The 27,852-nt window shown below is 42.8% G+C and overlaps 1 protein-coding gene across 1 annotated transcript in view; it reads right to left on the bottom strand.

Moving 5' to 3' along the window:
* KDM5B (lysine demethylase 5B) overlaps positions 1-13,525 on the bottom strand; it is a 60,470-nt gene extending 46,945 nt beyond the window's left edge. The window contains exon 1 of the mRNA XM_056845590.1: positions 13,357-13,525. Within this exon, the coding sequence (XP_056701568.1) occupies positions 13,357-13,494 (138 nt within the window). The 5' untranslated portion in view covers positions 13,495-13,525. The remainder of the gene's footprint in view (positions 1-13,356) is intronic.
* Positions 13,526-27,852: the final 14,327 nt, after the last annotated feature.

Below are 27,852 nucleotides of genomic sequence, written 5' to 3'. Positions count from 1 at the left end.
TGAGTATTTGAAAATAAAGATAAGGGAACAAGTGGCTTAACAGAGAACTTTGTTCTAAGTTGTGGGAACCTTTCCTTTTTCTTTTATCCCTTAGAAGCTCCTTGATCAATTGATCTTGAGCAGCATATATCTAGTGTTGGAGGGATATAAGGATTGAAACAAATCTTGCCACTGACAATGTAGCCTTGGGGTCCCTATCACTTAGTAAAAAAGGCATTATGTCAGTCACAGAGGCATTGGATTTGTATATTAAAAGGGGGGAAATATAGTGCGATTGAAGTTCCTCGTAAAAGCGGCATTCCAAAAGGGCATTGGCTAATGAGTCAATAGAGCCAGAAGAGCAAGGGCAGGTCCTGTCTGAGTATGGTATATTCAGAATTCTGCCCTGCATTACCATAGAAGGGTTAGCATTCAATCTAGCCAAGAAAAGCTCTACAGAGACGAGGAGTTGTAAGTTGTGGGAGCCTTCCGTTGTCTGAAGTCATTCTGTTGCTCAAAATAGAAGTATAAAATAAAAGCGACAAATCTTTCAAACATGGATTCCAGCTATAAAGATAAAACTGAATTATGTTACTATTTTCAATGACATAATACAAAGACAGGATGAAAGAGGATATAAATTAAATAAGAATCTCAAATTTTGTCAAACTAGTGATTGTATTTTCGGCATACGAAAACAAACTACACCAATAGGGTTGCCAGGTCCCTCTTTGCCACCGGCAGGAGGTTTTAGGGGCAGAGCCTGAGGAGGTTGGGGTTTGGGGAAGGGAGGGACTTCAATGCCATAGAGTCCAATTGCCAAAGCGGCCATTTTCTCCAGGTGAACTGATCTCTATCGGCTGGAGATCAGTTGCATTAGCAGAAGACCTCCAGCTAGTACCTGGAGGTTGGCTACCCTATACACCAACCAGTATAAAGTCTAATTAATAACCGGCCTTATTGCTATATAGTAACATTAAAGAAAATTGTATTTCATTTTCCCGTAAAATTATGAATTTCCCTGATTTTGCATAATAATACCAAGGTTTATATATTGGTTCAGTTTCAACAAAGTTGCAAACCACATTTTGGAAGGCTGAAATCTGTGGGCTATTACACTAGTGCAGGGGTCCACAACCTATTTGAGCCTACGGGAACCTCTGGACCTGACACAGCATGGTGGATGCAGCCACAAACTGGCTGCCACAGCTTACCTTCTGTCACACAGTGAAGATCATTGTGCTGTGGTGGCAGCTGCTGCCAAAACAACATTTTTAAACATCTACACAGCCAATCAAATCTCCAAAGGCCAGCCAGAAGCCTTGCTGGGGAAAGCCTCACATGGCCCCACCCACTTTATAAAAACACTTGGCGGGCACCATGGGCACCACATTGGGGATCCCTGCACCAATGTACTTCCTCTCCTCTTGCTCACAGTTTTCCTTTCAGTTTATTGACCAGCACAGCACTAATTGTAGTTTGCAAGGACATCCAAGTTGGCAAAGTCTGGTTAGTAACTGCCCACCAAATCAAAAAACCGTCCTACAATCTGAAGTGAATTCCTGACTTGGAAAGCAAGCAATAACCATAGTTTGCTAATCTGTACATCAATACAGCAAAGAAATTGAAAGAGAGGCCACAAGCAAGAAGGTGAAGGGATCATAAGCTTTCATATTCACTGGTCACCTGAATTAAACTAATGTTACCCCAGATAATGAAATCTTCTTTAGGTTTATTACAATGTTTATGTCTTTTATTTTTATCTATTTTACCTGGTCAATATTTAACCAACTTGCAAAACTAAAATATATCTTGGTACCGTACGTAGGGTTGCTAGGTCCCTTAGCTCCACCGGTGGGAGCTTTTCGGGGGTGTAGTTGGGGTGCACGATGCATGTGAGCGCTCCGCACGCCAACATCACTTCTGGGCCTACCTGGAAGCGACACAGCACTCTAGCAATCTCCACCAAAACTCTATGGTTTTCATAGTTTCAGTGGAGGTTGATAGAGCATCCCCATCGCTTCTGGGTAAACCTGGAAGTGATGTGGGCGCGGCATGTGGGCACGCTTGCACGTGTTGCCCGCCGACTCTCAGCTCGTTTGCGGGCAGCCGGGTGGATTGGTGAGTTTTTGCCCACCGCCACTGGGCACATGGCAACCATAACTATACGCTACAGCAGCTTGCAGCTCCTCATTATCACTAAGCGTACTTGAATTATTGCTTTGGTAAAGTTAAAGCCATTAAGACTTTTATATTTCATGCACATACCAAAAAGCATGGCTTGTGTGATCCTAAGCAGAGTAGCACTCATATACAGTGCTGAAGGCTGAAATAGGAGTGTGGTTTCCCAAATATTGGGGCTAACTTCTAGAACCAAAGAAAATCTGTCAATACTTACATGAGCAGGATATAGTATTAAGGTATCACAATGATTATGCAATTGATAACCAGCATGTTGAATAAAGATTTATGGAGGTTACTGTTGCAGGTATGTTGCCACAAACCACACCATAAATAGTGACAGTTCAAATTTAGGATTGGCTTGACCAGTCCTAGGAGGGCACAGATTTTACTCTGCACCCTGGAACCTTGACAGCTCCAGAACACTGAAAGAACAGGAGGCTCCTGTTGTCAACAGTGGAAAGGCACATGAGGATATTTATTTTTCTAAGCCTATCACAGTTCCACAGATGGCTCTGGATATCCCACTGATTTGTCACTTTCTTTGGTGACTAGTTTCACTCTGATGGGAGTCAATTTTATGTCTCTTCACCAAAGTAGTTTAGGATTGATTTTTCATCTGCTCGTACAGTTGGTTTGGCAATTCAAAAAAGCTTCTGAATGAACCAGTCATCTACAACAGGGGTCCCCAACATAGTGCCTATGGGCACCATGGTGCCTGCAGACACCTTTTCTGGCAAGTGTTTTTAGGAAGTGGGCAACTTCTGACTGCAAATTATTTTAAATATTGCTTTTGCAGCAGGTGCCATCACAACACAAAGATTTGCACTGTGTTACTGAAGTTAAGCTGAAGCAATCATTTTGTGGCTGGCTCTGACTCCTGCAGCAACCATTTTGTGGCAGCCATTTTATTCCTGCGCCCACCATGCCATGTCAGAATTTCAAATGTGCCCACATGCTCCAAAAGGTTGGGGATCCCTGATCTATAAGATACTTTTCATTAAATTTCAATGCATATTTTAAACATGTCTAGACAAACTGCTCTTCTGCTACACCCCAATAATTTCCCAGTTGCCGCCACCAGGCAAGTGTGAGGAGGACTGCAAAGGCCCCATGAATGGCCACTGGTGAGGTGAGGGGTAGACTAGACCACAGTAGATCATCACCAAGGAAAGGCGTAGCAGATCTCCTGCTTTCCCATGACTCAATATCCCACAGTTGCTGAGCTGAATCTTAGCCAAGTTGCATCAGTCCCACCTAGCTGTTATCACTCACAAACAAGAGCAAGGTAACCAGACTTCACACTGGTATCAAATTACAAAACAGTCAAGACTGAATATCCAACACTGGCCATCTTCACCAACACTGGCCATCTTCAGAATACTATAGCCCACCTCTTTTATATATGTGTTATATTTTAATACTTTTTAAATTTTTTAAATATTTTATGTATAATGTCCTCATTATTTCACATGGGACAAAGCTAACTACAATATTTTAATAATTATCTAACAGATTAATATGCATATGAAAACAGAGTGGTAAGTAGAGAAACAACTCACTGAAACATGATTAGCGCAATTAGGCTCTGTCATCATCCAGAAGAAGACAACAGAATAAATTAAAGTTGAAGGTTAGTCTAGCCTGTAAGTCAACCTTTTGACATGACTCAGGTTTAAGATGGTTGAATACCTTTACATTCAAGATGGCTGCACCATGGTTACACACTGCTGGTTGGCATTTCTCTCTCACACATACACAGAATTGCTGTCTAAGAAATTACCCATTAGCTGCTCTTTCAACAGGTACAAACATTCATTTAGTCCAACATATACTGAGGAAAGTGAATACAAACTTTGGCAGAAGAGTGAAACTAGATGTTATTTCAGCAAACAAATAGTTCCAATCCCACTTTTCCTAAGGTAACAAGGAAATGCTGGGGTGGAATAGTAGGAAGGCAAGACTGTTTAATCCTCCTGCATGTGTCACATGTCCATCTTCCCCCTAGCTGTACTCATCTGGTTTTCTCTTCTCTCTCCCCCCCCCCCCCCCCGATAATATTTGCCGGAGACAGTGAGAGGCTGAGGGAGAGATTATCAGTCACTACTTGCCCACTGATTCTCTCTTGCAAGTGCCATAACAAACCCCATATTAGTGTTCTAAGGGAAAACTGGATTAGGAAACGTCTCAATTCCCTTGCAATAGCTAGTTTAACTCCATGGACCATGCAGTATGTGACATCTTCAATGTGGAAACTATTTCTGAACACATGTAATCATGTTATATCCATGTAGGAAAATGTCCTATATAAAGCGACGGTGATATAAAGACACTGTCGAAGAAGCACCTACCTATTAATTTGATCTGTTTCCTTTTGATGGTATAGTCCTAAAACCTCTTAATAAAGCAAGCTTTCCAACTTTACAATCAAAATACCAGAGCATTTTCTCACCCCATCAGAACACACCTTTATTGCATTCAGATAACCCACACAAGTTACTTCAGTGAATGTGACCTCAAGATAAGCAGCAGGAACTTGCTCATGTTCTGCTCAATATAAATGATATGCAAAGTCAAAGATGAAGAGAATTACTTCTTGCAATAGGTTTTTTAAGATACATGAAACGAGAAAATCGGCACACACTGTAATTGTCTTAGGGGCCAAGGAAATCTGAAAACTGGCTACAAGCCACATACTTTGAACACAGCAACAACCTTGTTCTTGGACAATACCTTGTTTCATCATTGTAAATCGTCTACTGTATAAACCCACTACTTCAAACATATTTAATTTCAGTCATACACTGCTCTCTATATAAATCTTTTAAAAGTCTACTGCTTTATAAAACAAATGACAGAAATACTACAAGGCTGTATTTGATCCACTACTTCATAACCAGCTCTCCACCCTTGGAATTTAAGGTGTGGTCACCACCCTTCTTAATTTGTGTAGCATACTGACTGTAGGCTGCACTAAATGCCTCGGGTGCATTCACTTGTTCTCCATCAGGTTCATCACACATTAGGCATGCCTCAGCCTGCAACAGTCCACAAAAAACATCAGGATGGTTTCTAAAAACTAAAGGATGTAATATAACAAATAATGCTTACATATAATTTTAGACCAGAAATCACTAGGTCTCCTTACCCTTTACATGCTAGCTTAAGGTTTATTCAGGAATTAAAATACAAGATCAGAGTATATTAATAGTATCAAACATAAGGCATACAAGAATTGTTATGTATAATCATTGTAAAATTCACTTCTTAATCTCTTACAAAAAGTGGGAATGAAGTGGGGAAAAAGTTTACCAAACAAACTAATATTTTACAAACATAAGTGTACTTATTTTCATCTGTCATTTTGCGTCTTCCCTTTTCCACCCTACTCAACTAAATTACCCCAGTCACTCTAAAACACCAATAATTCCATCCAGCTTTTGCACAGGAAGATCTACCACCTTTTTCCTGACAAAGGGAGAATCCTTTAACAGAACTGAGACAAAAAAACTGAATGAGTGCAGCCACCTTTTCATCCAAGAAAAACTATACCTGTTTAATTTTTTGCTGGCCACACCGCTGTTAAATGCCTGATGCATCTGTCAGGAAAAGGTGGTTCTTAGTAAAACTTTTGCTCATTCTTGACATAACATAGTACTGTTATAACACTTTCTTGTACATTGCTATAGGACTGACACACTAGCTACATTAATAAGTATTGATTAACTATAGTTTGTGGTTACATCTAATATAGCCACTAGGTAGGATAGAAATAATGCTATCATTATGGGCTGTAGAATGCTGGACACTGATATATATATTTGGTTTTATTAGTTTTTCATATCCTGTCTGCTGCCTTCAATATGGCTGATCATCTGCTACTCTTGAGGGTTTAGAGGTAACTGAAGAGGTGGCCTTGAGGCTGTCTAAATATTTTTTTAACCATCCATATACAATACGTTGTAGGGGATGGGGAATAAATAGTATAGGATTTGTTACGAGTATTAGGGTTCTTTTAGAAGAAGAGCTGGTTTTTATACACAACCTTTCTCTACCTTAAGGCGTTTCGATCACAATTCCTTTCTCTCCCCACAGAAGGCACATTGTGAGGTAGGTGGGGCTGAGAGTTCTGAAAGAACTGGGACTGGTCCAAGGTCACCCAGCAGGCTTCATGTGGAGGAGTGGGGAATCAAGCCCAGTTCTCCAGGTTACAGTCCACAGCTCTTAACCACTACAACATGCTGGCTCTCGATTTTAGATCCTATTTCCTGTTATTAGAAAAGCAGGTAACCACAATGGCTAAGAATGTGTTTTCCCAGCTGCACTGATCCAGCCACAATGATCCATGCTACAGTCACCTCAAGGACTATCATAGAGCCGTACAAATCCCGGGAACCAAGTCATCATGCTGCCTAGAAATTTCATTGTGGGACCTAGTGTTTTCAATAAATGGGTGGAAAATGCTGTCAACTTGCAGCCAACTTAGTGTGGCCCCATATGGTTTTCAAGGGAATAGTTCACCCTTGAAATAGTTCACCATTGCCTGCCTCTGTGTAACGACCCTGGACTTCCTTGGTAGTCTCCCATCCAAATACTAACTAGGGCCATCTGTACTTTGCTTCCAAGATCTGACAAGACCAGGCTAGCCTAGGCTATCCAGGTCAAGAAATACAAACCTTTAATCTCTTATAGCCTCTTCCTTGGCTGCTATTGCTGCCAACACCTTTTGTTTATGCCCTCTCCCCATTTCAACAGCTGCAACTGAATGGAGGTTGGCTAGTTTTGGAAAGCTCTACCCCATCCTGAGTATTAGGGGTAGCTATTCACAGCATGAAAATGCATAATGTAACATTCACTTTATATTAATCACATAATAGAAGCTGGAGCCCTGAAGAGTTCTCTCTTGAGAATGGATTCATTGAGATTCAAACAGCCAACTGGGCATACTTGTCAATTAACATCTGAGCCTTGCTTGGTTTTTTCCCTACACTTTTCCAGTTCTTTAAAAAAAAGTGTTTCTTGTATCTGGGTTAGATTAGCTTTTTGGTCATTAAAATAAGAAACCCTGAAGGTTGAAAAATAAGACTGGCTCCTATATTTTGGGCTGCATCCTAGATCCAAATAAAATTTGTCAGTGCTCAAACAATTGCAATGTGCTTTATATAGGTCTATTCTTGAAAACTGCTCAGAAACTGCAGTTAGTACAGAGCACAGCAGCCCATTTATTATCAGGGGCCACTCTTTGAGAACATTTACTCCATTTTATAATATGTTATTTCAGGGCAGTGGTGTTTACCATTAAAGCCAGTCAGGGCCTTGGGCCCAAACACTATTGCTCCCATTATGAGCTCATGCAACAGCACTGCACAGCAATGCTTTTTGGTTATCTGTCCATTCTATGAACTAAGGAGCAATCAACTGTTGAGCATTTGTGGCCTTTTTTTGTAGCTGCCCCTCTTAGGAATGGCCTCCTAGAAAAGCTCATGAGGGGCTCCACTCCAACAGTCTTTCAGAAAGACAGCAAAACTGGGCTCTCTAAGACAACTTGAGGTCCCTTAATTTTTGATAAAGTCTAAGGGTTTGTGCTGATCAGACTTTTAATCAGGCAAGGGTTTGTCAGGTGGGCATCACTATTTATATTTTTGCTGGCTATATTGATGGACTATGTTTTAACATTTGTGCTAGTATTTATTTTTTACCTATGATGATATATTGTTTTTAAGCTTTGTTACCCACCTTGGGTCCCAGTTACTGGGAATAAGGCAAGACTACAAATGTTTCCAATAAATAATAAATTCAAGGCCCAGGAACACCAATAATCATATTATCTGTATTTTATGGTTCCTCCACAGCCTATGGGGTAAATTTGTTTACATGAACGAGGACATTTAAGGTTTACCTTCTTAACAAGGCATCAATCTACAGCTAAGAGGAGAATAAGATGTTATCTATTCAACTATCCTAGTTAGGGAAGGATTACTCACAGCTAAGTATTGCTTCATGACAAAACATAGGGGGGAGATACTAATCTTTATCAATTAAGACACACTTTTTTTTACTTTATTGCTGCAGCTGTACTAAAGAAGTATTTTATCTATATCACAAGAAGAGAAGATTTTCATTTGTTATGGCTCTAATGACAATTACTTGGGCTATAAGGAAAAGTCTTCCTTCTTTAGCTTATTGCTCCTGAAACAGGAAGGGGCCTCTTGAAAAGTAGATGGTTCCCAAACTCAGCACTTTTCTAATGGTAGTTAAAAAGAAGCATTCCTTAATCTTGACTATATTTTCTCCTGTGAGTTGTAGAAGTTGGACCATTTCTTCCAACAGACTCCTAGAGTGATTTGTACAATACTAATTGTAAAAGTAAAGCATATGCTTACAGCTGAATATGAAGTCATGAATAAAAAATGCAAGTTACAGGGGAATCTATGAAAATATTACTGGGGCACAGACACAAGTAATATAAGTTTGTTGTGCGAACACAAACACAGAACCAGACCCCATGGAAAAGCTTGTGGAGGGAGTTGGCAGAGGTTTTTCCTTGCCTTTCCTTCTTGAAGCAATTTGTAGGTCCCAAAAATCCTCTCTTTAGGGTTAGGGAACCCTACAAAATATAACACAGTATGGGAGACTGCAATGAGGAAGAAGAACTGGTCGCCTGTCCTGATGGAGAAGGAAGAGGAGCCATTTTACCTGATTCCAGCTCCTTACTGCAGCCTAGGGTTGCCAGATCCCTCTTCACCGCCGGTGGGAGGTTTTTGAGGTGGAGCCTGAGGAGGGCAGGGTTTGGGGAGGGATTTCAATGCCATAGAGTCCAATGGCCAAAGCGGCTATTTTCTCCAGGTGAACTGATCTCTATCGGCGGGAGATCAGTTGAAATAGCAGGAGATCTCCAGTTGCCAATCCTACTGCAGCCCCTGATTCCATGGTGCATTTTGTTCATGATGGTCCCTCAGCCTTAAGAGGCAATATTTGGACAAAAAGAAGGTTGCATGGAAAAGGGAAATATCTGCTCCACCAATTCCATTTAAAAGCTTTTCCATTGCATCCCACAGTAGTATTTGTGTCATACTACATGACTCCTGGACATTAAGACAAAGCTAAAGCTCAATTACTATATATGCAAATTAAACCAAATTAGTGCCAAGATTAATACGTATACGATTTAAGAGTTTAATAAGGAAAAAAATCTCCCCATACATAAAGTAGTGCTATCCCTCTCTTCTGTGGGAGAGATCATTGTTGTTCTTTTTGGTTTACATACTGTCCATGGAAACAAAGGAACAGCTATTCGTATCTTGAGCTGTTTAGATAGAAAGGTTGTTTTTCCAGAAGCACACGCTTCTTCCATCAAAACTGTAACAATTAGTGAAATTTTGTGCCATTACATATTGTGCTCTATATCAGGCAAGATGACCATACTGATATAGATTTTTCAAACCTAGTTGTAATCCAGTGCAAAATTACATGAACTTAAATTGCACTGATTTCAATGGGATTCAAGTGTTTGCAACCATGAGGCAATCCTATTCAGAGATAGATGTGCATGAGTTCACTGAAATCACTAGGTTTAGGCATGCATAGCTAGGCAGAGTACCATGCTTTTAGGCCTACAAAACGAAGTATTTTGACAACAGTGCAAAAAAGTTTTCAGTTACAAAGCTGATAAAATCTGTTGCCCAAACACCTTTTAAGATTCAAATGCTGGACTTCTTGCATCAATAAATAGTTACTTCTACTATCAAGAGCCATTAAATATAACAGGCATTCTACCTTCTACATCACTAAGATATGGACTACTTTAATTGTTCTCAATTGTAGTTCTAGATAACCAGCCCCCTGAAAATGCTTTCAACATTATTTTAAAGTAAAATCTATCCAGTCATGTGACAGAAATGGATTTGTGTAAGGAAATGAGGAAGGCACAATAATCATTCTAAATATTCTATTCCTGGTTTACAGCAATACTGATTGAAGCTTACCATAAATCCACACAACAGGTTTTTTCACTAGATTACCTCATTTAAAGGTAACAGAAGTTCACAATAGTTGCCATTTCTAGTATACAGAGAGGCACAAAGTGCCCCTTTCAAAATGGTGTTTGATTGCGACTTATACCACTTTGAGTCCTTTTGTGGTAAAGGAGAAGTAAAAGTGTTTTAACTAAATAAATACCAAGACACAACTTCAGCATAAGGGTTGTTATAAATTCATATCACTCCTCTCCTGTAAACCCTCTACTCTAAGCAGATGGTACAAAAGAGAGATACTTTACCTCAGTAAAACGGGAAGCAAGAAAGACAAGCTTAACATGCTACCAGAAACACAATTATTTCTAGCATTGGCTATCAAAAGCCTAAGCAAACTTTGTGGACCTTTGCTCAAAAATTATTTTTGCTTCAATGCCACAAGCAGAAATTCAGTAATGATTCCACTAGGGAAGAGGTGGACAATTTCTATTTCTCAAGGGTCCTCTTACTCTCCATTTACTAATATGTACAAAATGCTTTTGGTCCATAATCTGACATGTCATAGATGACCATAATAAAGCCAGTGTTAAGTATGAAGCATATATGCATAAGGACACAGATTTGTAGTTGGGAGTACAAATGTCCTTCCAGAAAGACCTCCTCAATGGAAAGACTGGCTTCAATCCTTTATCTTTCCAGAATGCATAAGAATTTAGCAATACAATTAAATGTACAAGGAACACACCCAAGATCTTATTATTTATCTTTCTATCAAGTAAAACTGTGATAAGATTGTTTACCACCATGACTTCACTGAAACTGGGCAGGATTTAGTAGGGCCAAATTATCTCACAGGACACCATCTGGCCAGCCCAGCATTACAAACATCTTTTACAAGTACATATATGAGGCATCTGTTCAAAGGTGCAGCAAACGAGCATTGATTATAAACACTCCAGTCAGAATGAATTTACAAACAAAGGGATTAAAATGGATGTTATGCAAACAGGTCCATCACATAGTCATGAAAAACCCTCAATCCAGGGGTTTTATCTGATTCATCAACAAACTTTTATATGTACCCACACAAACAATTAAGATAAAGTTGTAGATACGGGAAGATGATCTTAAAAGGGCAATATATGCATATATACTAGTAATTACTTTTAAATCAGTAGTGTCCAATTCATTCTCAATGAAAGTGCTAGCCAAACACTGCTTCCACACTAACCTTACTGAAATCAATGGGACTACACAGAAACAAAGGTCGGTAGGTTTCAACCAGAAGAATAAGGCAAGTTCCTATATACCATTTTCTTCAGTTAAATGCCAGCGATTTTTCCAATAAATATTGTAAGACATAATGAAGTGTTTCTGAATGTGGAGAATGGCTAGAATTAAAGTTTCATTGTAGTAGTCCTTAAAATATATCTTTATCCTCAACCTAATTAAACTCTTTCAATGGCCTATTTCAATTATTGCTCACTATAAGCTACTTGAAATTAAATTTATCATTAGCTTTCCCTGTAGGAAGAATGTTATAAGTAGAAATAAAGAAACTGTGCATCCTCTTTTAACAAGCAAATCTTTGTCTCATCAAATCCCTCCTTTTCCACATAGTTTATGTAGGTAGAAATACAGTGCTAATAAAACTACAAACAAAAAATAAGACAATCATTGAAGATAGTTTCTGGTGCAGAATTCTCTTTTTGCACCCCCAAAACTATCTGATTATACTTCTAACGATGAAGACCTATCAACCTTCCCAATATGTATTGCACTCTAAAATGGTGGCCATGTCTGCCTAAGGACTCTGAAAGAAGAGATCTCTCAAAACCCTAATGTTTATATTTCTATATTCCCAACTTTAGCATAATGATACCAGTATTAAATTTAATCCAGATGGTTCTACGGAATGACCAAAGTAAAGCTTTGATGGATATAGAAAATGGAGAAATAAGAAAATCTACAGCCTTAGCTTAGCCACAATGCCAACATGGAGGGCAACACCCAAGCAGCTGTCTCACTTAGGTCTCTACACAGTCACTGCTATACAGTATTTCTGTGGAAAGTAACAGCCAGCTGCCCATAATGTGACAAAACTTAAAACTTTGTTGGACGAAAAACCTGAACCCAAACGCTTCTCTACTTTGAAAGCGTCCTGCCCTATGCAAAGAAAAAACCATGACAATGGCTGCCTCTTTCAAGCCCCAGAAGGATTCTCTCCAATTTACTTGCACCGCACAACTTTACAGATTCGAGAAAGAACACTTACAAGTGAATGGCACCCTCTCCGCTCTTCATCCCTCGCCTACGAGGCTCTTTAAACATAAATAAATAAAAACGCTCGCCCCTTAATGCAACCGGGGGCTCGCAGGTCAGTTTCGGAGCTTTTAAAGTTTATTTCAATTGGCAAACGGACTCCCCATGATGCCTAAACTGGACCTTGCCTCCTAAAGAGGGAACAAAAGCCTCCACTCCCCCTACCGAGGCGAAGCGCACCGGCTCCCCTCCGACAAAAGTCGTGTTTTTTTTAAAGCAGGCACTTCTGAAAATAAAGGGAAAGAACTTCTCCGTTTGGGGCGGCGCGGAGAAAGGCGCCTCATCGTGTGTGTGCGCGCACGCCAGCCTCCCCGTCTCCCAAAAGCGGCACGGGCACACCGCAAGGCAACTTTATTGGGGGGGGGGGGAGAGAGAGAGAGAAAGAAAGAGCAGACCGGAGTTTTCCCAGCTGAAAGCGAAGCCAGGGGCCAAAGTGGAAGGGGTGGAAGGGATTGGGGGGGGGGCGCTCAACGGCAGCCATATTAGAGCGGGTCTCCCTCGGGGAGCCCAGCCTCCAAGTCTGTTTGGATTGAACAGGCGGGGCCCGTCCTTCGCCCCGACCCCCATCTCCGTCGGAAAGGGGGCTTCCGGGCTCCAACAGGAGGCCACGCGGAGGTGGGGGTGGCCGTTAGGACTCGACGTTCCCCCCCCCCAGGGACCAGGAGCGCGTCCCCCAGGCCCCAGAGCTTCCCCCTCCTGCCTCCCCCCCCCCATCAATAGGGACACGAGTTCGAAGCAGGTCCTTTTCTTCTGCCTCATGTGTGAGGCGTCTTGGGGGGGGGATCCGCTGAAGATGGGGGGGGTGTAAAAGTTTCCGAGCAGGATATGTACGGGGATGCCTCAGCCCGCGTCCAGGGGTCTTGGGTAGGAAGAAGGGGGGGGTCCGCCGAGGCTCACTCACCGGCGGCGGCCGCACCTTGCAGATCCCCGTCTGCTCGGCGATGGGCCGGATCTTGTGGATGAAGGCGAAGGGGTCGGCGAACTCTTCCCAGCTGGGCTCGAACACGGGGCACTCGGGCGGCGGCAGGAACTCGGCCATGGCCAGCCTGGCTCGCCGGCAGGACGGGCAGCTGCGGAGCGAGGCGGCCGCGCCGAACAATCCCCAACAGCCAAAGCGGCGTTGGGCTCAGCGAGAAGCGGCCGGGTGCCTCCGCGAGAGCGAGGACGCGGGGGGGGGGAGGAGAGAGAAAAAAGAGTCCGCGGAGGAGGCCCTTTCTTAGTCCCTTCACTCGCGCCGCAGGGAACGGCCTGCCCTCGTTCCCCACTCCCCTTTGTTTGGGGGGTGGGCGCCAGCTGTCCCCTTAAAAAGAAAACGCTCGTCTGAAACACGTGAGGGGGGTGAGAAGGCCTCTCCACGCGGGGATGCAGGACGCGCATGCCTGGAAAGCAACGCGTTTTCAGCTTCAGGAGCCGAAGCCTCGCAGGGCCTGGGAGCCATGGCAGGCTTCCCTCCAGTTGGCTTCCATCCTTTAGGCCTTTTTTCTGCCAAGGGCCATTTGGATATTTAAAACATCATTCGTGGGCCATACAAAATTATCAACTTAAAAATTAGCCTGATTTGTTTGGTCAAACATTTAGCCAAGAGGCACGACCGGAGAGGGCTCCGAGTGTCTGTCACGTAGATTCTCCACAGCCCAGGTGGGAAAGGGTTAGCACAGTTGGGTGGTCCTAGCCGCTCCATAGCTAACAACTCTTTTGCAAGGGGGGAAAAGGGTTCCTTTTCTCGGCAAAACAAACTCATATCCACCTTGAATAGAGGCTATTCCTGTCCGCGGGAGGGGGCGGATCGCCCGTCTTAGATCCTTTTGAGCTAGAGTTCTGCCAGGACCAACAAAGGGCCAGACCAAATGATTTCGCGGGCCTTATACGGCCCCCGGGCCTGATGTTCCCCACCCCTGCTTTAGGCCTTGCTCGTTGTCACTTGGGAGGAGAGCTGACTTGCCCTGCAAGACCTCCTTTCCTTAGACTTCCCCGAAACAGCTGATATGGTAATACCTATGTTAGCAGTCCAGAAAAGCCTGGCAATCCTAAGTGAGAAGCAGAAAAATAACCATTATCGCTCATTCTTTGCATAATAAACAATAATAAACTGACCAAAATAAACAGGGTTAAGCCCTTGCAACACCCCCCCCCCCCGTAAATGTTTTTTTCCAGATCCCTAGCCCTTAATGTTTTATAGGTGGGGAGTCTATTCTTTATGTGATGACACCCAAATGTGGAAAAATACCAAGCATATTTACTTGGAAGTAAATTCCATTGAATGTAATGGTAGCGGGATGTACTAAAACCACGTTTTGTTTGCAACCGTTTTTGTGCTGTAATGTCTTTCAATGGAGTCAATGCAAGTCAACAGACACACTCTTCTCCCATTATCTTCAATGGGCTGTGCAGCCTCTTCCATTGCTTCCAATGGGCTGACTTGTCATTCGTTTTAGTACATCCCAATGGAACTGGCTACTTCCACGTCACAACATCTCCTTTATATATTTATTCATAATTTTGGAATAGAGTTTCATGGTTCCAGGTAAGTAGAATAATCATAATAAAAACATATGTTCATGCTGTTGGAAATTTGAAGTGCAATTTGGTTTAGATATCCTTCTGTAGACAATGGGGAGCCATATTCTTGGACTTCGATTCTTATTTGTGCTGAGTAGATGCACCACTTAGTCATATTTGTTTTTATTTTTGAGCACTAATCCAAATTAAATGTTTTTGCATTGCTTCTCAAAGGATGTTCAAGTTCTAATACTGTGGTGGAGCCCTTCAGATTAAATGATACAATGACTTGGAAAGTGACATAGAATACCTGAGTGCATGCCCTTGATATTCAACATTTAAAATGCTCATGCAATCTATCATCTAGTCTTTAAAATTACAGAAATTAAAGAGAGAGGTGATCTTTCAAATATGTATAGATTTTGTTGATTAGTGGCAGGGATTTTGTCATAAAACTACATTCCACATTCTGTTTCCTTCTAGAGTAATCCTACTGTCCTGGGGTGGGTGGGAAATCAACTGCCCTAAAATAAGATTCATTACGTTAGAGTTGCAATGCCTGAATTTAAGCATATAATGAAGGGGAGCCGTACTAACGATTTTAAACTTTATTTGAATGTATGGCTGTATCTAACTTTTGAGTAGCATTTTTGTTGATCCAGGACAAAAGAGAAAGACCAATTTTTACGTCCTGGGGGGGGGGAAATTAAGTAGAGCAGGACTTTCACGAAATTTTCTTCTGCAACCCTGTTGTGTAAAACTTCCGGATTTGTCTTTGTTCCGGGTGCGGGATACAGGATCGCCGCAATGACAGATCCCCTCCAGCACGCCAGCAACAGGGGATCGCTGGAGGCCTCTAAACTAATGAGCTGCACGCAGAGAACGCCAGCCACATGGGTCTCTACTCTCTAATCCACCTTCTTTGCCTTTATGATCTATGTTTACATGTGCGGAGGAATCCCTCACAGCTGACAGCCACCTCGAGGCCGGCACTTCTTTTTTTAAAGAGCCTCTCAATACTCTGGGATAGGCCAAGGGGTTGGGGGGACGTCAGAGGGGGAGGGAGGCCGAGCTGTTTCATTGTCTCTGCCTGGCTCCGTGCAGTGGGGAAGCCTTCCCTTGCCAGTGTGAAGCACTGCACACGGGCGGGGGGGGGGGGGAGGAGGAGGAGAGCGCTGCTATCCATGCAGCTTTGCAGCCCGCATGCAAGAATTAGAGGCCCCTTGGTTCCTGCGAGGACTCGCTCTAGGCAGATCACTGGAGTCTCTAGGACAATAGGAACGGATTGGGGTGGGGAGCCTTGGAGCAACCATGATGCGTCCGATCTTTGGCATATTTACGTGGAAGTGTAGGGTTTACTCCGAAGTAAAGGGTTCGCCCTTCATGTTTACATTACGAGACTGAAAATGCCACGTTTCTAGGGGTGGGGTGGGGGGAATCGGAGGAAGCTTGCAGTTGTTAAATCCGCTCCTCCTATTGGATTTTCCTGTAAGCCATCGTTTCCCAGACCCCACCAAAACACAGTTTTTGTCCTCTCCTAGTCCTTTTGGAGCGATCTGCTGAGTCTCTTATTCGGGTACAATTTCCCCCGAGTCACAAGGCGCCTCTTAAAACGGATCGTACTTTCCTCATAACAGGAGGGGGAAGCCTGCATCATCCCCTCCTTTTCCTCTGGCTTCATACACTCTAAGGGGCCCCCATTAAGGTCCGACGCTTCTTTTCGTTTTCCTCCTCTCTCAATTGTTCCATGATCTCCCCCACCACCACCACCATAATTCGCCTCCTTTTCCAGGTAGAGACCAGGCCCTGTTCCAAGGGAGAAAATATTGGAAGTGTTCCAAAGTTTTGCGCACACGCATACGAGCAGGCGCACATTCACTGGCAGAGCTTCCACGGAGCCAGCCCTCCGTCTTGGGACACACACACACACACACACGCTCCCTGTGTAAGAGACATCAGATCCAATCATATTCCCCAATAACTCTCCGACAACCCACCCAAAAAATAAATAAACCAGTGACCGCCACCCTCTTAATCCGTTTCCACCCCCAGTGCTTTCCTCTCTTAATGGCCGGCCGTCCATCATTCAGTATCACACAAAGCCCTGGGGATTTGTATCGCACCGCATTCTCCACGGCATGTGGCATCTCTTTCCAATTACTGTTCCAGTGCCCTGCAGAGATCGCACAACCCTTTCTGCCGTGTAAACCAAAAATTGAGGATTTCCCATCCTGCCGCCTATCTTATATATATATATATATATATATATATATATATATCTTGAACGATCCCTCAGTTTTGCTATTCGTAAGGGATGGGACAACCTGGGGTTTGGATGCTGCCAGGGGGAGGTGTGAAGAAGGAGGTATTCTCCGTGGGTCACTTGGCTGGCAGCTGCTTGATGGCTGAAGCCTTAAATTCGGGCTGGCTAATAGGAACCCGTCGATTACTACTCTGGACGCTGCTCCATTCCAAGGCGATTAAGACAAGAGAAATGGAAGGGCAGACCTCCCTGGTTTCAAATGATCAAGGAAAGGTACAACCCACCCAGGATGGGGCCAGGCCCCTTATATGGAGCCATATAAGTCCCTCCCTCGCCCTCATCTGGCGGGTCTGGTTTGTGGAAGCAGACAGGCAGGAGTGGGGAGGGAAGTCTCTCCATTAGAGAACAGACGCATTACATGTGAGTGGGGGGGGGGGCGTCATGAAACACACCCCTCCACAGCTGCACATCTCATAAAAAGGGACAGGGTCAAAGAATTTTGAATAGTATTCAGCCCCCCATCCAAGGAAAAAGGGTACCATTTATTCACTCTCTAGGACCCAGGGGAGCAGCAGGCGCTGCACGTAGCACACGTGTATTCGCTCCCATGTTTCTGGGCCAGTCCTCTCATCCCCCATGCAAAGCTTGTTAGTCGCTCCTCCTTTCCATAACCTTGACACCTCCTTCTCTATTATCCCCAACTTCTCCGTCCCTCTGTACACTTCTCCCTGAGCCTTTGTGTAGTAAGTGGGCAAATGCACCAGCATAGCAACAACCACAGCTTAAAGTAGGGCTTTCTGGCCACATTAAATCAGAGTTGTTTCCTCCCCTCCTGCTGCACCCTTCCGGGTTCAAGAGAATGTAATTTCTACTCCGTGAACACACATTTAAATTGGTTTGGGTAGTTTAAATAGCCTTTTAACTACTTTGTTATACTCACAAAGTAGTTAATGAGTTACAAAAGCCAGGTGCAGTCCAACCTTTAGGTGCATGTCGATGGGTGAAGGTGGACCTTCAAAATCATGCTAGTAATTTTAAATTCAGAATCACGAGTGGCATTTATTTTGAATTAAACTAAGTACACATGCAATATTGAGCGAAAACTGAAAAATTCACTGTTTCAGCCAGGATTCAGCCAGGATCGAACGCTGCGCATGCGTTTTGCCGAACGATCCTGACTGAATCCTGGCTGAAATGGAATAAAGGAGGCTAAAGCGACCATGCGTTTTCGCCCATTTTGTGTATGTGGTACATAAAACAGCAATTTAGGCTAATGAAGAGAGATAGCAGTTCCCTCAACTTTATATCAGATCTTTTGATTAGAAGTTCCTGTTTCAAGGTAAAAATAAAAATTTTACTCCCATACGTAGTCCTTAAAGGCCTCCTCTGCAGTGTTCATTCTGAATATCTGCCATTCGGTATAGTATTTGATATTTAATAGTACTTAATATTTGTCATCCAGTATTTTCCACTGACAATATCAGATATTTAACAATATGACAATTGACAGTATTTTATATTAAGCACTTGTTATTTGGTCTGAGATAGTGTTTGAGATTTGATGGCATTTGTTGTAGATTGCTGATATGTAATATATGACAGCCAATTCTGTTAAATATAAATGACGGTCAGTATTTGCTGGTCTGTATTTTATAGTAAATGAGTTACAAGTCTAGATTAAAATATTATATACTATTGTCGAAGGCTTTCACGGTCAGAGTTCATTGGTTCTTGTAGGTTATCCGGGCTGTGTAACCGTGGTCTTGGAATTTTCTTTCCTGACGTTTCGCCAGCAGCTGTGGCAGGCATCTTCAGAGTAGTAACACAGTACTACTACTGAAGATGCCTGCCACAGCTGCTGGCGAAACGTCAGGAAAGAAAATTCCAAGACCACAGTTACACAGCCCGGATAACCTACAAGAACCAATTATATACTATATTTTACATATTTGTTTTGGAGAGCCAATGTGGTATAGTGCAGTGGTTAAGAGCGGTGGTTTTGAGTGCTGAAGTCTGATCTGGAGAACTGGGTTTGATTCCCCACACCTCCACATGAGCAGGGGAGGCTAATCTGGTGAACTGGATTTGTTTCCCCACTCCTGCACATGAAGCCAGCTGGGTGACCTTGGGCAAGTCATTCTCTCTCAGCCCCACCTACCTCACAGGGGAGGGGAGGGGAAGGGAAGGTGATTGTAAGCCGGCTTGATTCTCCCTTCAGTGGCAGAGAAAGTTGGCATGTAAAAACCAACTCTTCTTCTCTTCTTAATAGCTGATATTTAATGTGGGTAGTTTTTCATTGGCCCTGACCTGGATGGCCCAGGCTAGCCTGATCTCGTCAGATCTCAGAAGCTAAGCAGGGTCAGCCCTGGTTAGTATTTGGATGGGAGACCACCAAGGAATACCAGGGTTGCTGTGCAGAGGAAGGCACTGGCAAACCACTTCTGTTAGTCTCTTACCATGAAAACCCCAAAAGGGGTCGCCATAAGTCGGCTGCTACTTGAAGGCACTTTACACACACCCGCACAGTTTTTCATTGTAAGTACACATTATTGTAGTACAGGCTAGCCTGATCTTGCCAGAGCTTGGAAGCTAAGCAGGGTCAAAACTTTGATGGAAAACCACCAAGGAAGACTGGGGCTGCTATGCAAAGGAACACAATGGCAAACCACTTCTGCTTATCTCTAGTGCCTTGAAAACCCCATGAGGTGGAACTTTGAGGTCACCGTGAATCAGTTGTGACTCGATAGAACACATTACCTTTCCTATTACATTATATTGGATTACTTTTGCCACAAATGTATTATGTGCCCTGTGCCCTTGGAAGACATTGTTTTATGGCAGTCATTTAGTCTCAGATTTACAGATCAGCATCTTGAATTGCACAAGTTAGAATGTTTCAAGTTACTTCTGCATATGTGTAATAAGAAAAAGAAGAAGAAAAAGAGTTGGTTTTCATATGCTGACTTTCTCCACCACTGAAGGGAGACTCAAACCAGCTTACAATCACCTGCCCTTCCCCTCCCCACAACAGACACCCTGTGAGGTGAGTGGGGCTGGCCCAAAATCACCCAGCTGGCTTAGTGTGTAAGAGTGGGGAAACAAATCCAATTCACCAGATTAGCCTCCGATGCTCATGTGGAGGAGCGGGGAATCAAACCCGGTTCTCCAGATCAGAATCCACCTCTCCAAACCACCGCTCTTAACTACACCACTACATTGCGTAAGTAAAATATAGGGAAATGTAAGGAAGTTATTTCTTAAATATTATGTAGTTACTTATAGAGAGACAGTGTGGTGAAGTGGTTAAGAGCAGCAGACTCTAATCTGGAGAACCGGGTTCTATTCCCCCCACTCCTCCGCATGAAGCGTGCTGGGTGACCTTGGGCCAGTCACAGTCCTCTTGGAACTTTCTCAGCCCACTCAGAGGCAGGCAATGGCAAACCACCTCCCTTGGAGCATTCCAGTTGTCTTCCTGGCTGATTCAAAGCCTCAGATAAAGATGCCTAGGCCCCCCTGATACAGTAAGGGGAAAAAACTCTTCTCTAAGCTCCTTCAGCATATCTTCCTCAAAACGGCAGATGTGGCCTTTGGACAGCATAAGGAACAGCCTTGGCCAGAGCTACAGAGATTTGGCACCTGAAAACATTCAGATCAATCAGCCTCTTCTCTTTGCTGCTACTTTAATGTGGTCTGGGATTCCCAGCATTCATACCTGGCAGCAGTTAATAATAAAGTACCCTCAGCTATTCATGTACAAAGTGGGAATGCTCATTCATGTTTGTAATTATACAAGTGATCATCAGAATTATGGATTAATAAATCCAGAGTAAAATGCTGAGACCACTTGGGTATCTATATCTGAAACATGAAAACAGTCTACAGTTGATTTTTTTTCTAGGATATTGGGGGGTTTTCTAGGAGATTGGGGGTTGGCAATGCCAGGTGCCATTTGCAGTGTAAAGTAAAACAATTGTTTCTGGCAAGGTAGCTGATTCATCAGGAACAGACAGAAGCTAGGTTACAATCTACTGGAGATCTCAGGCGCTGTCCTGGTGGATCCCCTGAAACTCCCTATTCAGAAGTGGAAGGAAGTTATCGCCCGGTGCTGCTCCCTGGCTGAAATGTCACATTCAGGGCAACTTTGCTCCCCACATCTTGATTTCCAGACTACTCCCAACCCTGTGTGAGGGCTGGCCCTGTTGCTGTGACAACCAGTCTAATTGGCTGCACTGCAACCATTAATCTCTAGTAAAATCACAAATAAGAATGCTGACACATCTTGCTGCTGTTCGAAAATGATAAATAAGAAGAACCTAAGTATTAGAATAATAATTAGAATAAAACAGTTGGAAAGGGCCACACAGGCCATCTAGTCCAACCTCCTGTTTAATGCTGGATCACCCTGGCCTAGAGCATCCCTGACAAGTGTTTGACCAGCCTCTGCTTGAAGACTGCCAGTGAGGGGGAGCTCACCACCTCCCTTGGAAGCTGGTTCCACTGTTGAACAACTTTTACTGTGAAATTTCCCCCTCTAATATCCAGCTGGTACCTTTCCACCCGTAATTTAAACCCATTATTGTGAATTCTATCTTCTGCTGCTAACAGTGTGAGTTCTATCTTCCATGCTCTCCTCTAAGTGACAGCCCTTCAAATACTTAGAGAGCAATCATGTCCCCCCAGTCTCCTCTTCTCCAGACTAAACATTCCCAACTCCCTCAGCCTTTCCTCATAGGGCTTGGTCTCCAGGCCCCTGATCATCCTTGTCGCTCTCCTCTGCATCCACTCTATTCTGTCCACAACCTTTTTGAAATGAGGCCTCCAGAACTGCACACAGTACTCCAGGTATGGTCTGACCAATGTGGTGTACAGTGGAACTATGATATCATGCAATTTGTACGTTATGCCTTACATCCCAAGATCACATTAACCTTTTTTGTTGCTGTGTCACACTGGCTGCTCATATTTTACTTAACAGTCCACCCATAGCCCAAGATCCTGTTCAAAAACAATGCTAATCAGAAGTGTATCCCCCATCCAGTATGTGTGTTCCTCATTTTTGTTACCCAAATGTAGAACTCGGCACTTATCCTTGTTGAATTGCATCTTGTTCACATTCGCCCACTTTTCCAGTGTGCTCAGATCTCATTGAATTCTATCTCTATCTTCTGGGGTATTCACAGCTCCTCCCAATTTGGTGCCATCTGCAAATTTAATGAGTAGTCCCTCCACCCCCTCATCCAGATCGTTTATAAAAATATTGAAAAGTGCTGGGCCCAGAACCGAGCCCTGTGGCCCCCCACTGGACACTTCTCACTGTTCAGATGAAATGCTACTGACAACTACTCTTTGAGTGCAGTTCTCCAGCCAGTTCCCTATCCACCTAACTATCATGGAGTCTGGTCTACAGTCCTCTAGTTTACCCATCAGAACACTATGGGGAACCCTGTCATAAGCTTTACTGAAATCCAGGTATTCTTCATCAGCAAAGTGCTCATATTAATTGGCTGCTGGTGATCAGATTTTTGTCTAACATTTTTTCATGCTTAATGTTGGAATTCCAGATGCATAGTAACACAGATGTGATTTTTTACTTGTGTAGGCAGATATCCCAGGAGCCCCGTGGCACAGAGTGGTAAGCTGCAGTACTGCAGTCCAAGCTCTGCTCATGACCTGAGTTCGATCCCGACGAAAGTTGGTTTCAGGTAGCCAGCTGAAGGTTGACTCAGCCTTCCATCCTTCCGAGGTCAGTGAAATGAGTACCCAGCTTGCTGGGGATAAAGGGAAGATGACTGGGGAAGGCACTGGCAAACCACCCCGTAAACAAAGTCTGCCTAGTAAACGTCGGGATGTGATGTCACCCCATGGGTCAGGAATGACCCAGTGCTTGCGCAGGGGACCTTTACCTTTTAGGCAGATATGATTTCTGTGGTGCAAGAATTAACTGTGACTAACTGCCGTGTGAAGAAGCCATTTTGCAACTGGTTCCACACGCCTTGTGGAATCCTTTTTGCAACTGGCTTTGGGGGGAGGGGTGAATCTCAAAGTCTGCCCACTCCTGCCCTAGATCAGCTGCTTTATTCTCATTTTCCACTAGATGGCAATCTACATATTTGCTTATCTATACACATAGATCTAAAAATGGGATATTTGTACATCTAGTAGAGAAAATTGGGGACATGTTTTCTTCAGAATAGAGGCCAGTGCTCTGACACAGAGCATGTGAGCCACAGATAGAATGCTACACTGCAGGAATTTGGTTCTCTCATCCCTCAAACACATTAATTAATCCGTCTCCTCAGGGAAGAAGACATTTGCAAAGCATACTTGAACAAAACTTACGATTTAGGAATAGGAGTTTTTACTGGCAGTTAGTAACATACTTGAGCTGACAGGTATACTAACTATGAAAACACAAATATACATTTGCACTGTTATATTTCTCTTGTAATAAATGAAATAATCTTCCCCTTACAGTGGCCTCTGCATAGGCACTTCCCAAGAGTGGGATCGGTTATCTTATGAATGCTATGCAAGTCTGGAATTGATTTTCTGGTCATATGACCCAAAGAATCTCTCTCCCTTTCTCCCACCCCAATTCCCAGAATGCTTAATCTCAGCATCCCAAAAGCTGCCACAAAAACATTTATTTGTTCTTCTAATGTATCACACATCTTGTTACCAAGTAGTATGCTAAGAACTACAGAAGTTGCATCAGCAGTATAGGGCTGCCATCTGTCCAGACCCCCTACCCCAGCCTGCTCTTGTATCTTGAATAACAGCCTGATCTGCAGAGATCAGTAGGTGAAGCTTTTAAAATGGAGGACAAGAACTCTATGCATGCGGTCTTGTGCTTTTTGGAGAAAAGGTAGGGTAAAAGATAGGGTAATGTTTGCAACTGCAGGATGAAAAGCAGGCAATCCTACATCAGCACCAAGATATGTTGTAGTCTCAAAAACATACGAAACAGGTACAACACCTATGAGTTTGGATGGTGAATTAACTGAAGTGCAGTCCAGAGAAGACCGCAATGTCGTCAGAAAGAGGCTCAAAGAACCAGCTAGCAGGTAAAATGCGTTAATAGGATTGCACCCTTCCCTTGAATGATCAAGTTCACAATTTTGGAATTCTTTTGGATCCAGCTTTGCTTTGGAAATTCCAGATAGCATCTGTGTCCAGAAACGTCTTTAACCTGAGCTATCACCTGTACCCATTATTGGAATGAAAGGAGACTGCCACCATATTCATGCTTTGGTATTTTATAAATTGGATTATTGTAACTCATTATATGTGGGTCTGCCCTTGAAATTTCATTTGGTTCTAAATGCTGTTGTCCGTCTGCTGTTGGATATGAGCAGGAAGGAACATATTTGCTTAGAGAATTAGGAGTGGCTGTGAGCATATTCATGGGCACTATTCAAAGTACTGTTTTTGACCTCTGAAGCCCTAAATGGTTTTACTCATGTTCCTTACGATTTGTAAATCTGCTCAAGATCCCACCACAGGAAGGTACAAGATTGAGACTTACAGGGGCAAAGTTTTTTCAGTGATACCCCAACATTACAAAAATTATTCTCCCAGGAAGCTTGACTATCTTCCTTGCTTACTGTTAAACCTGTACTCTTGCTGCTGAGCATTAGATATTGAATTTGATTATCCATTTATTTTCCTTGACCTTATTTAACATTCTGGTGATTTTGCTGATGTTTCATTGTTTTATAGATATGCAAAACCACTTGAAGAGTGTTTAGATGCAAGGCAGCATTGATACTGACAATATTTATTTAACCAGATTCCAATCAGGGCCCAGGTTTTTAGAAAGTTATTTATCAAGTATGAATAAATCACTTTATAAGGTAAGCAACCATTTTGGGTGAGGCCAGACCAGTTTTCCCAAGCAGACCAAGCCACCAGCACATGCCTTAATGTGTCGTGTTGCCCTTTGGGGGCAGAAGCTTCTGCCATGCTTCCAGTTCGACCTTTGTACCTGAATAGACAGTATTCACAAAACGGGTGACTTTTATATAGAGGCCTGATCCTTTAGTTATACAATAAGAAACACCCTAAAACCCAGCAAACTCGTTATGTTCAAGACCTCATTGTTCCAGCAGCCACACTACTAGCAACACTAGTGAGACTACTAGGAACATTTACAGAAACCCATTGCAAGGAATTGTAATCCTGTCCCGACAGGAACTGTTGTGATCGTTCTGGCTAGTCACAGCAATGCACATTGACCACTGGAGCTTGTTTTCCTGCGCCACTATTGTGAAAGAGAAAGTTTACAGCAGTACGAATGGGAAGTTTTATAATTATGATTCAGCTGTGCAATATGGAATACTGAGACAGCCTGAGTTGTTTTTTTGCCATCCCACTCTTTTTGTTTCTATTACTATTAAATGTGTAAACATTTAAGTGTAGGAAATATGCAAATGACAGAATTGCTTCCTCCCCTCCCAGCTAGTTTATTTTGACATTTCTGTCCTACTTCCCTCACATTGGTGACTCCAAAGCAGCTTACATGCAAAATGCACGAAATGCACAATTTAAACAGGCATCCAAGACACTTCCTGCAGTTGAAGGGATAATATAAATTCATCCTGGGTCAATGCTGGCTTTGACAGTATGGCTTATACAGGGCCACAGGCTGTGAGCCACAGCCCATGAGCCCTCTGGCTCTTGTCCAGAGGACAAGCAGAGGTTTAGATTACATGCCAAAAGAAGAGGAGCAGATGTTCAGCCTCAGGTGTTGTTCATAGAATCATAGAGTTGTAAGGGACCACTGCTGGCTGAGATGTTCCCAATTCCTTTCCCTCCTTGTGCAAAAGTATTCCAATGTACATTCAAACGTCTTGAAACTTTTGGGATAAGCTAAAAATAGAGATGCAGATGAAGAAAGAAAGGGGTTATATTTGCTTTCCTCCTTCCAAATTCAGTTTCTTAGGCTCTGTAGGTGATTTGTATGCCAGCCTGGGATGCAAGACCTAGTTGCAGCCATTTATCTCAGCGACCTGAATGTAGATGAATGAGTATGAGTGACAGGACAGCAAACAAGAGTCTTGTGGCACTTTACAGTCAATACAATCTCCTTTATTGGCATAAAATGGTGGCACTTTAAAGACTTCAGATTTATTACAGTCTAAGTTTTCGTGGACATCCACAAAAGCTTATGCCATAAGAAAAATCTGTTCACCTTTAGGGTGCCACAATTGTTTTTCGCTATAGCAGACTAATATGGTTATCCACTGAAAGAAGCTAAACCGTATGCCTCACAGAACAAGGCAGGGTTTTGTTTTTTTAAGACTGACAGGAAATGATCAAAGGAAGGAAGTACTAGAGGGTTCTGGCAGTGGCCTCTGTAAAAGAAATTAGAATATTATGTATTATTGTTATGGTTAAGCTCAAGACCTTTGGTCAAAGGAGCTAGTAAATAAATGGAAAATGGAAAGAAATTAGAAGAGCAAAATAAAACAAAAAATCAAATCGTTTGAGGGTAATGATAAACCTTTGTAAACTTCCATGTTTAGTGTACACAGTAAAGCAACAATAATGGTTTTTTTTGAGGGGGGGAAGTAACATAAATGAGGAAGGAGATGTGGGGTCTGCTTAGTTTTGAACCTGAAGTCAGACTTTGAAAAAAATGTAATGCAAATAGAAGCTGGAGAACTTTGTTAAATCTGTCACAAGTCATGTATGAAATAAGTGTCTCAGCTATATTGTGGGCCTTGCTATAATAGTGGAAAAATGCTGCAGTGCAATCAGCACAACAGTTTAGGCCTTGCTCATACTTTTTAAAAACAGAAGGATCAGTTAGGAGATATGACAGACCAATACCCTAGACCCTGGAGAGCAGCTGCCAGTCTGAGTGGACAACACTGCCTTTGGACCAATGGTCTGATTTAGTATAAGGCAGCTTCATGGGTCCACCCCTGGCGGCATACTATTAATACCTGTCACATGGGGAAGGTCAGAGAGAGCAAAACCCACCCTCCTTTTCCATAGGCAGGAAAAACATGGTTTGGATACAATCCACTGTCCCTTCCCTAGTTCTTTGAAATATACAAATATACAGTAACCATGAAACATAAAAGCTTTCCTTACCAATTATAGTTTAAAAGAGCCTATGCTCTTAAAAGTAATCACTAGCTTAACAAGTATAATACCAGATAAGCAGAATCTCAACCATAACCCCAAACCATTTCCTGCAAATAGGACCCCACAGTTAAATGGAGCCTAGCCTTGCTGTTCTTTCAAGGATGTCCCCTCCCCCACTTCTTCGAACTAGCTTATCTCTATTGAAATAGGGCACACAAATCATGCTGGAGCACTTTTGTGCATTCTTTTGTAGGGCACGGCAATTTGCAGTTGATACACATCTGAATTTCATGGACAGATTTCCATCCATGGAGTTCAACCTTCCCATCTTCCCCCTTCTGCTGCAGCCCAAAATGTCTCCAAAACTCTTCTGTTCTCCTGAAAACCGCTTGCTGTAGAATAATTTAGGACAATTAGTAATGAGACTAGAGTACTCAAAGTTACTAATATGCATGAATAATTTTTAATTGGTATCCAGCTAAATATTTCAGCACTTGCAAGGTCATCTGGAAGATTACTTGGTTATAAGCATTTACTCCAAAC

Source organism: Euleptes europaea, chromosome 2 (genome assembly GCF_029931775.1).
Source record: "Euleptes europaea isolate rEulEur1 chromosome 2, rEulEur1.hap1, whole genome shotgun sequence".
In the NCBI taxonomy this organism is placed as follows: Eukaryota; Metazoa; Chordata; class Lepidosauria; order Squamata; family Sphaerodactylidae; genus Euleptes; species Euleptes europaea.
Note: the sequence above shows the minus strand (reverse complement) of the source record. Positions and strands in the feature narration are given on the sequence as shown.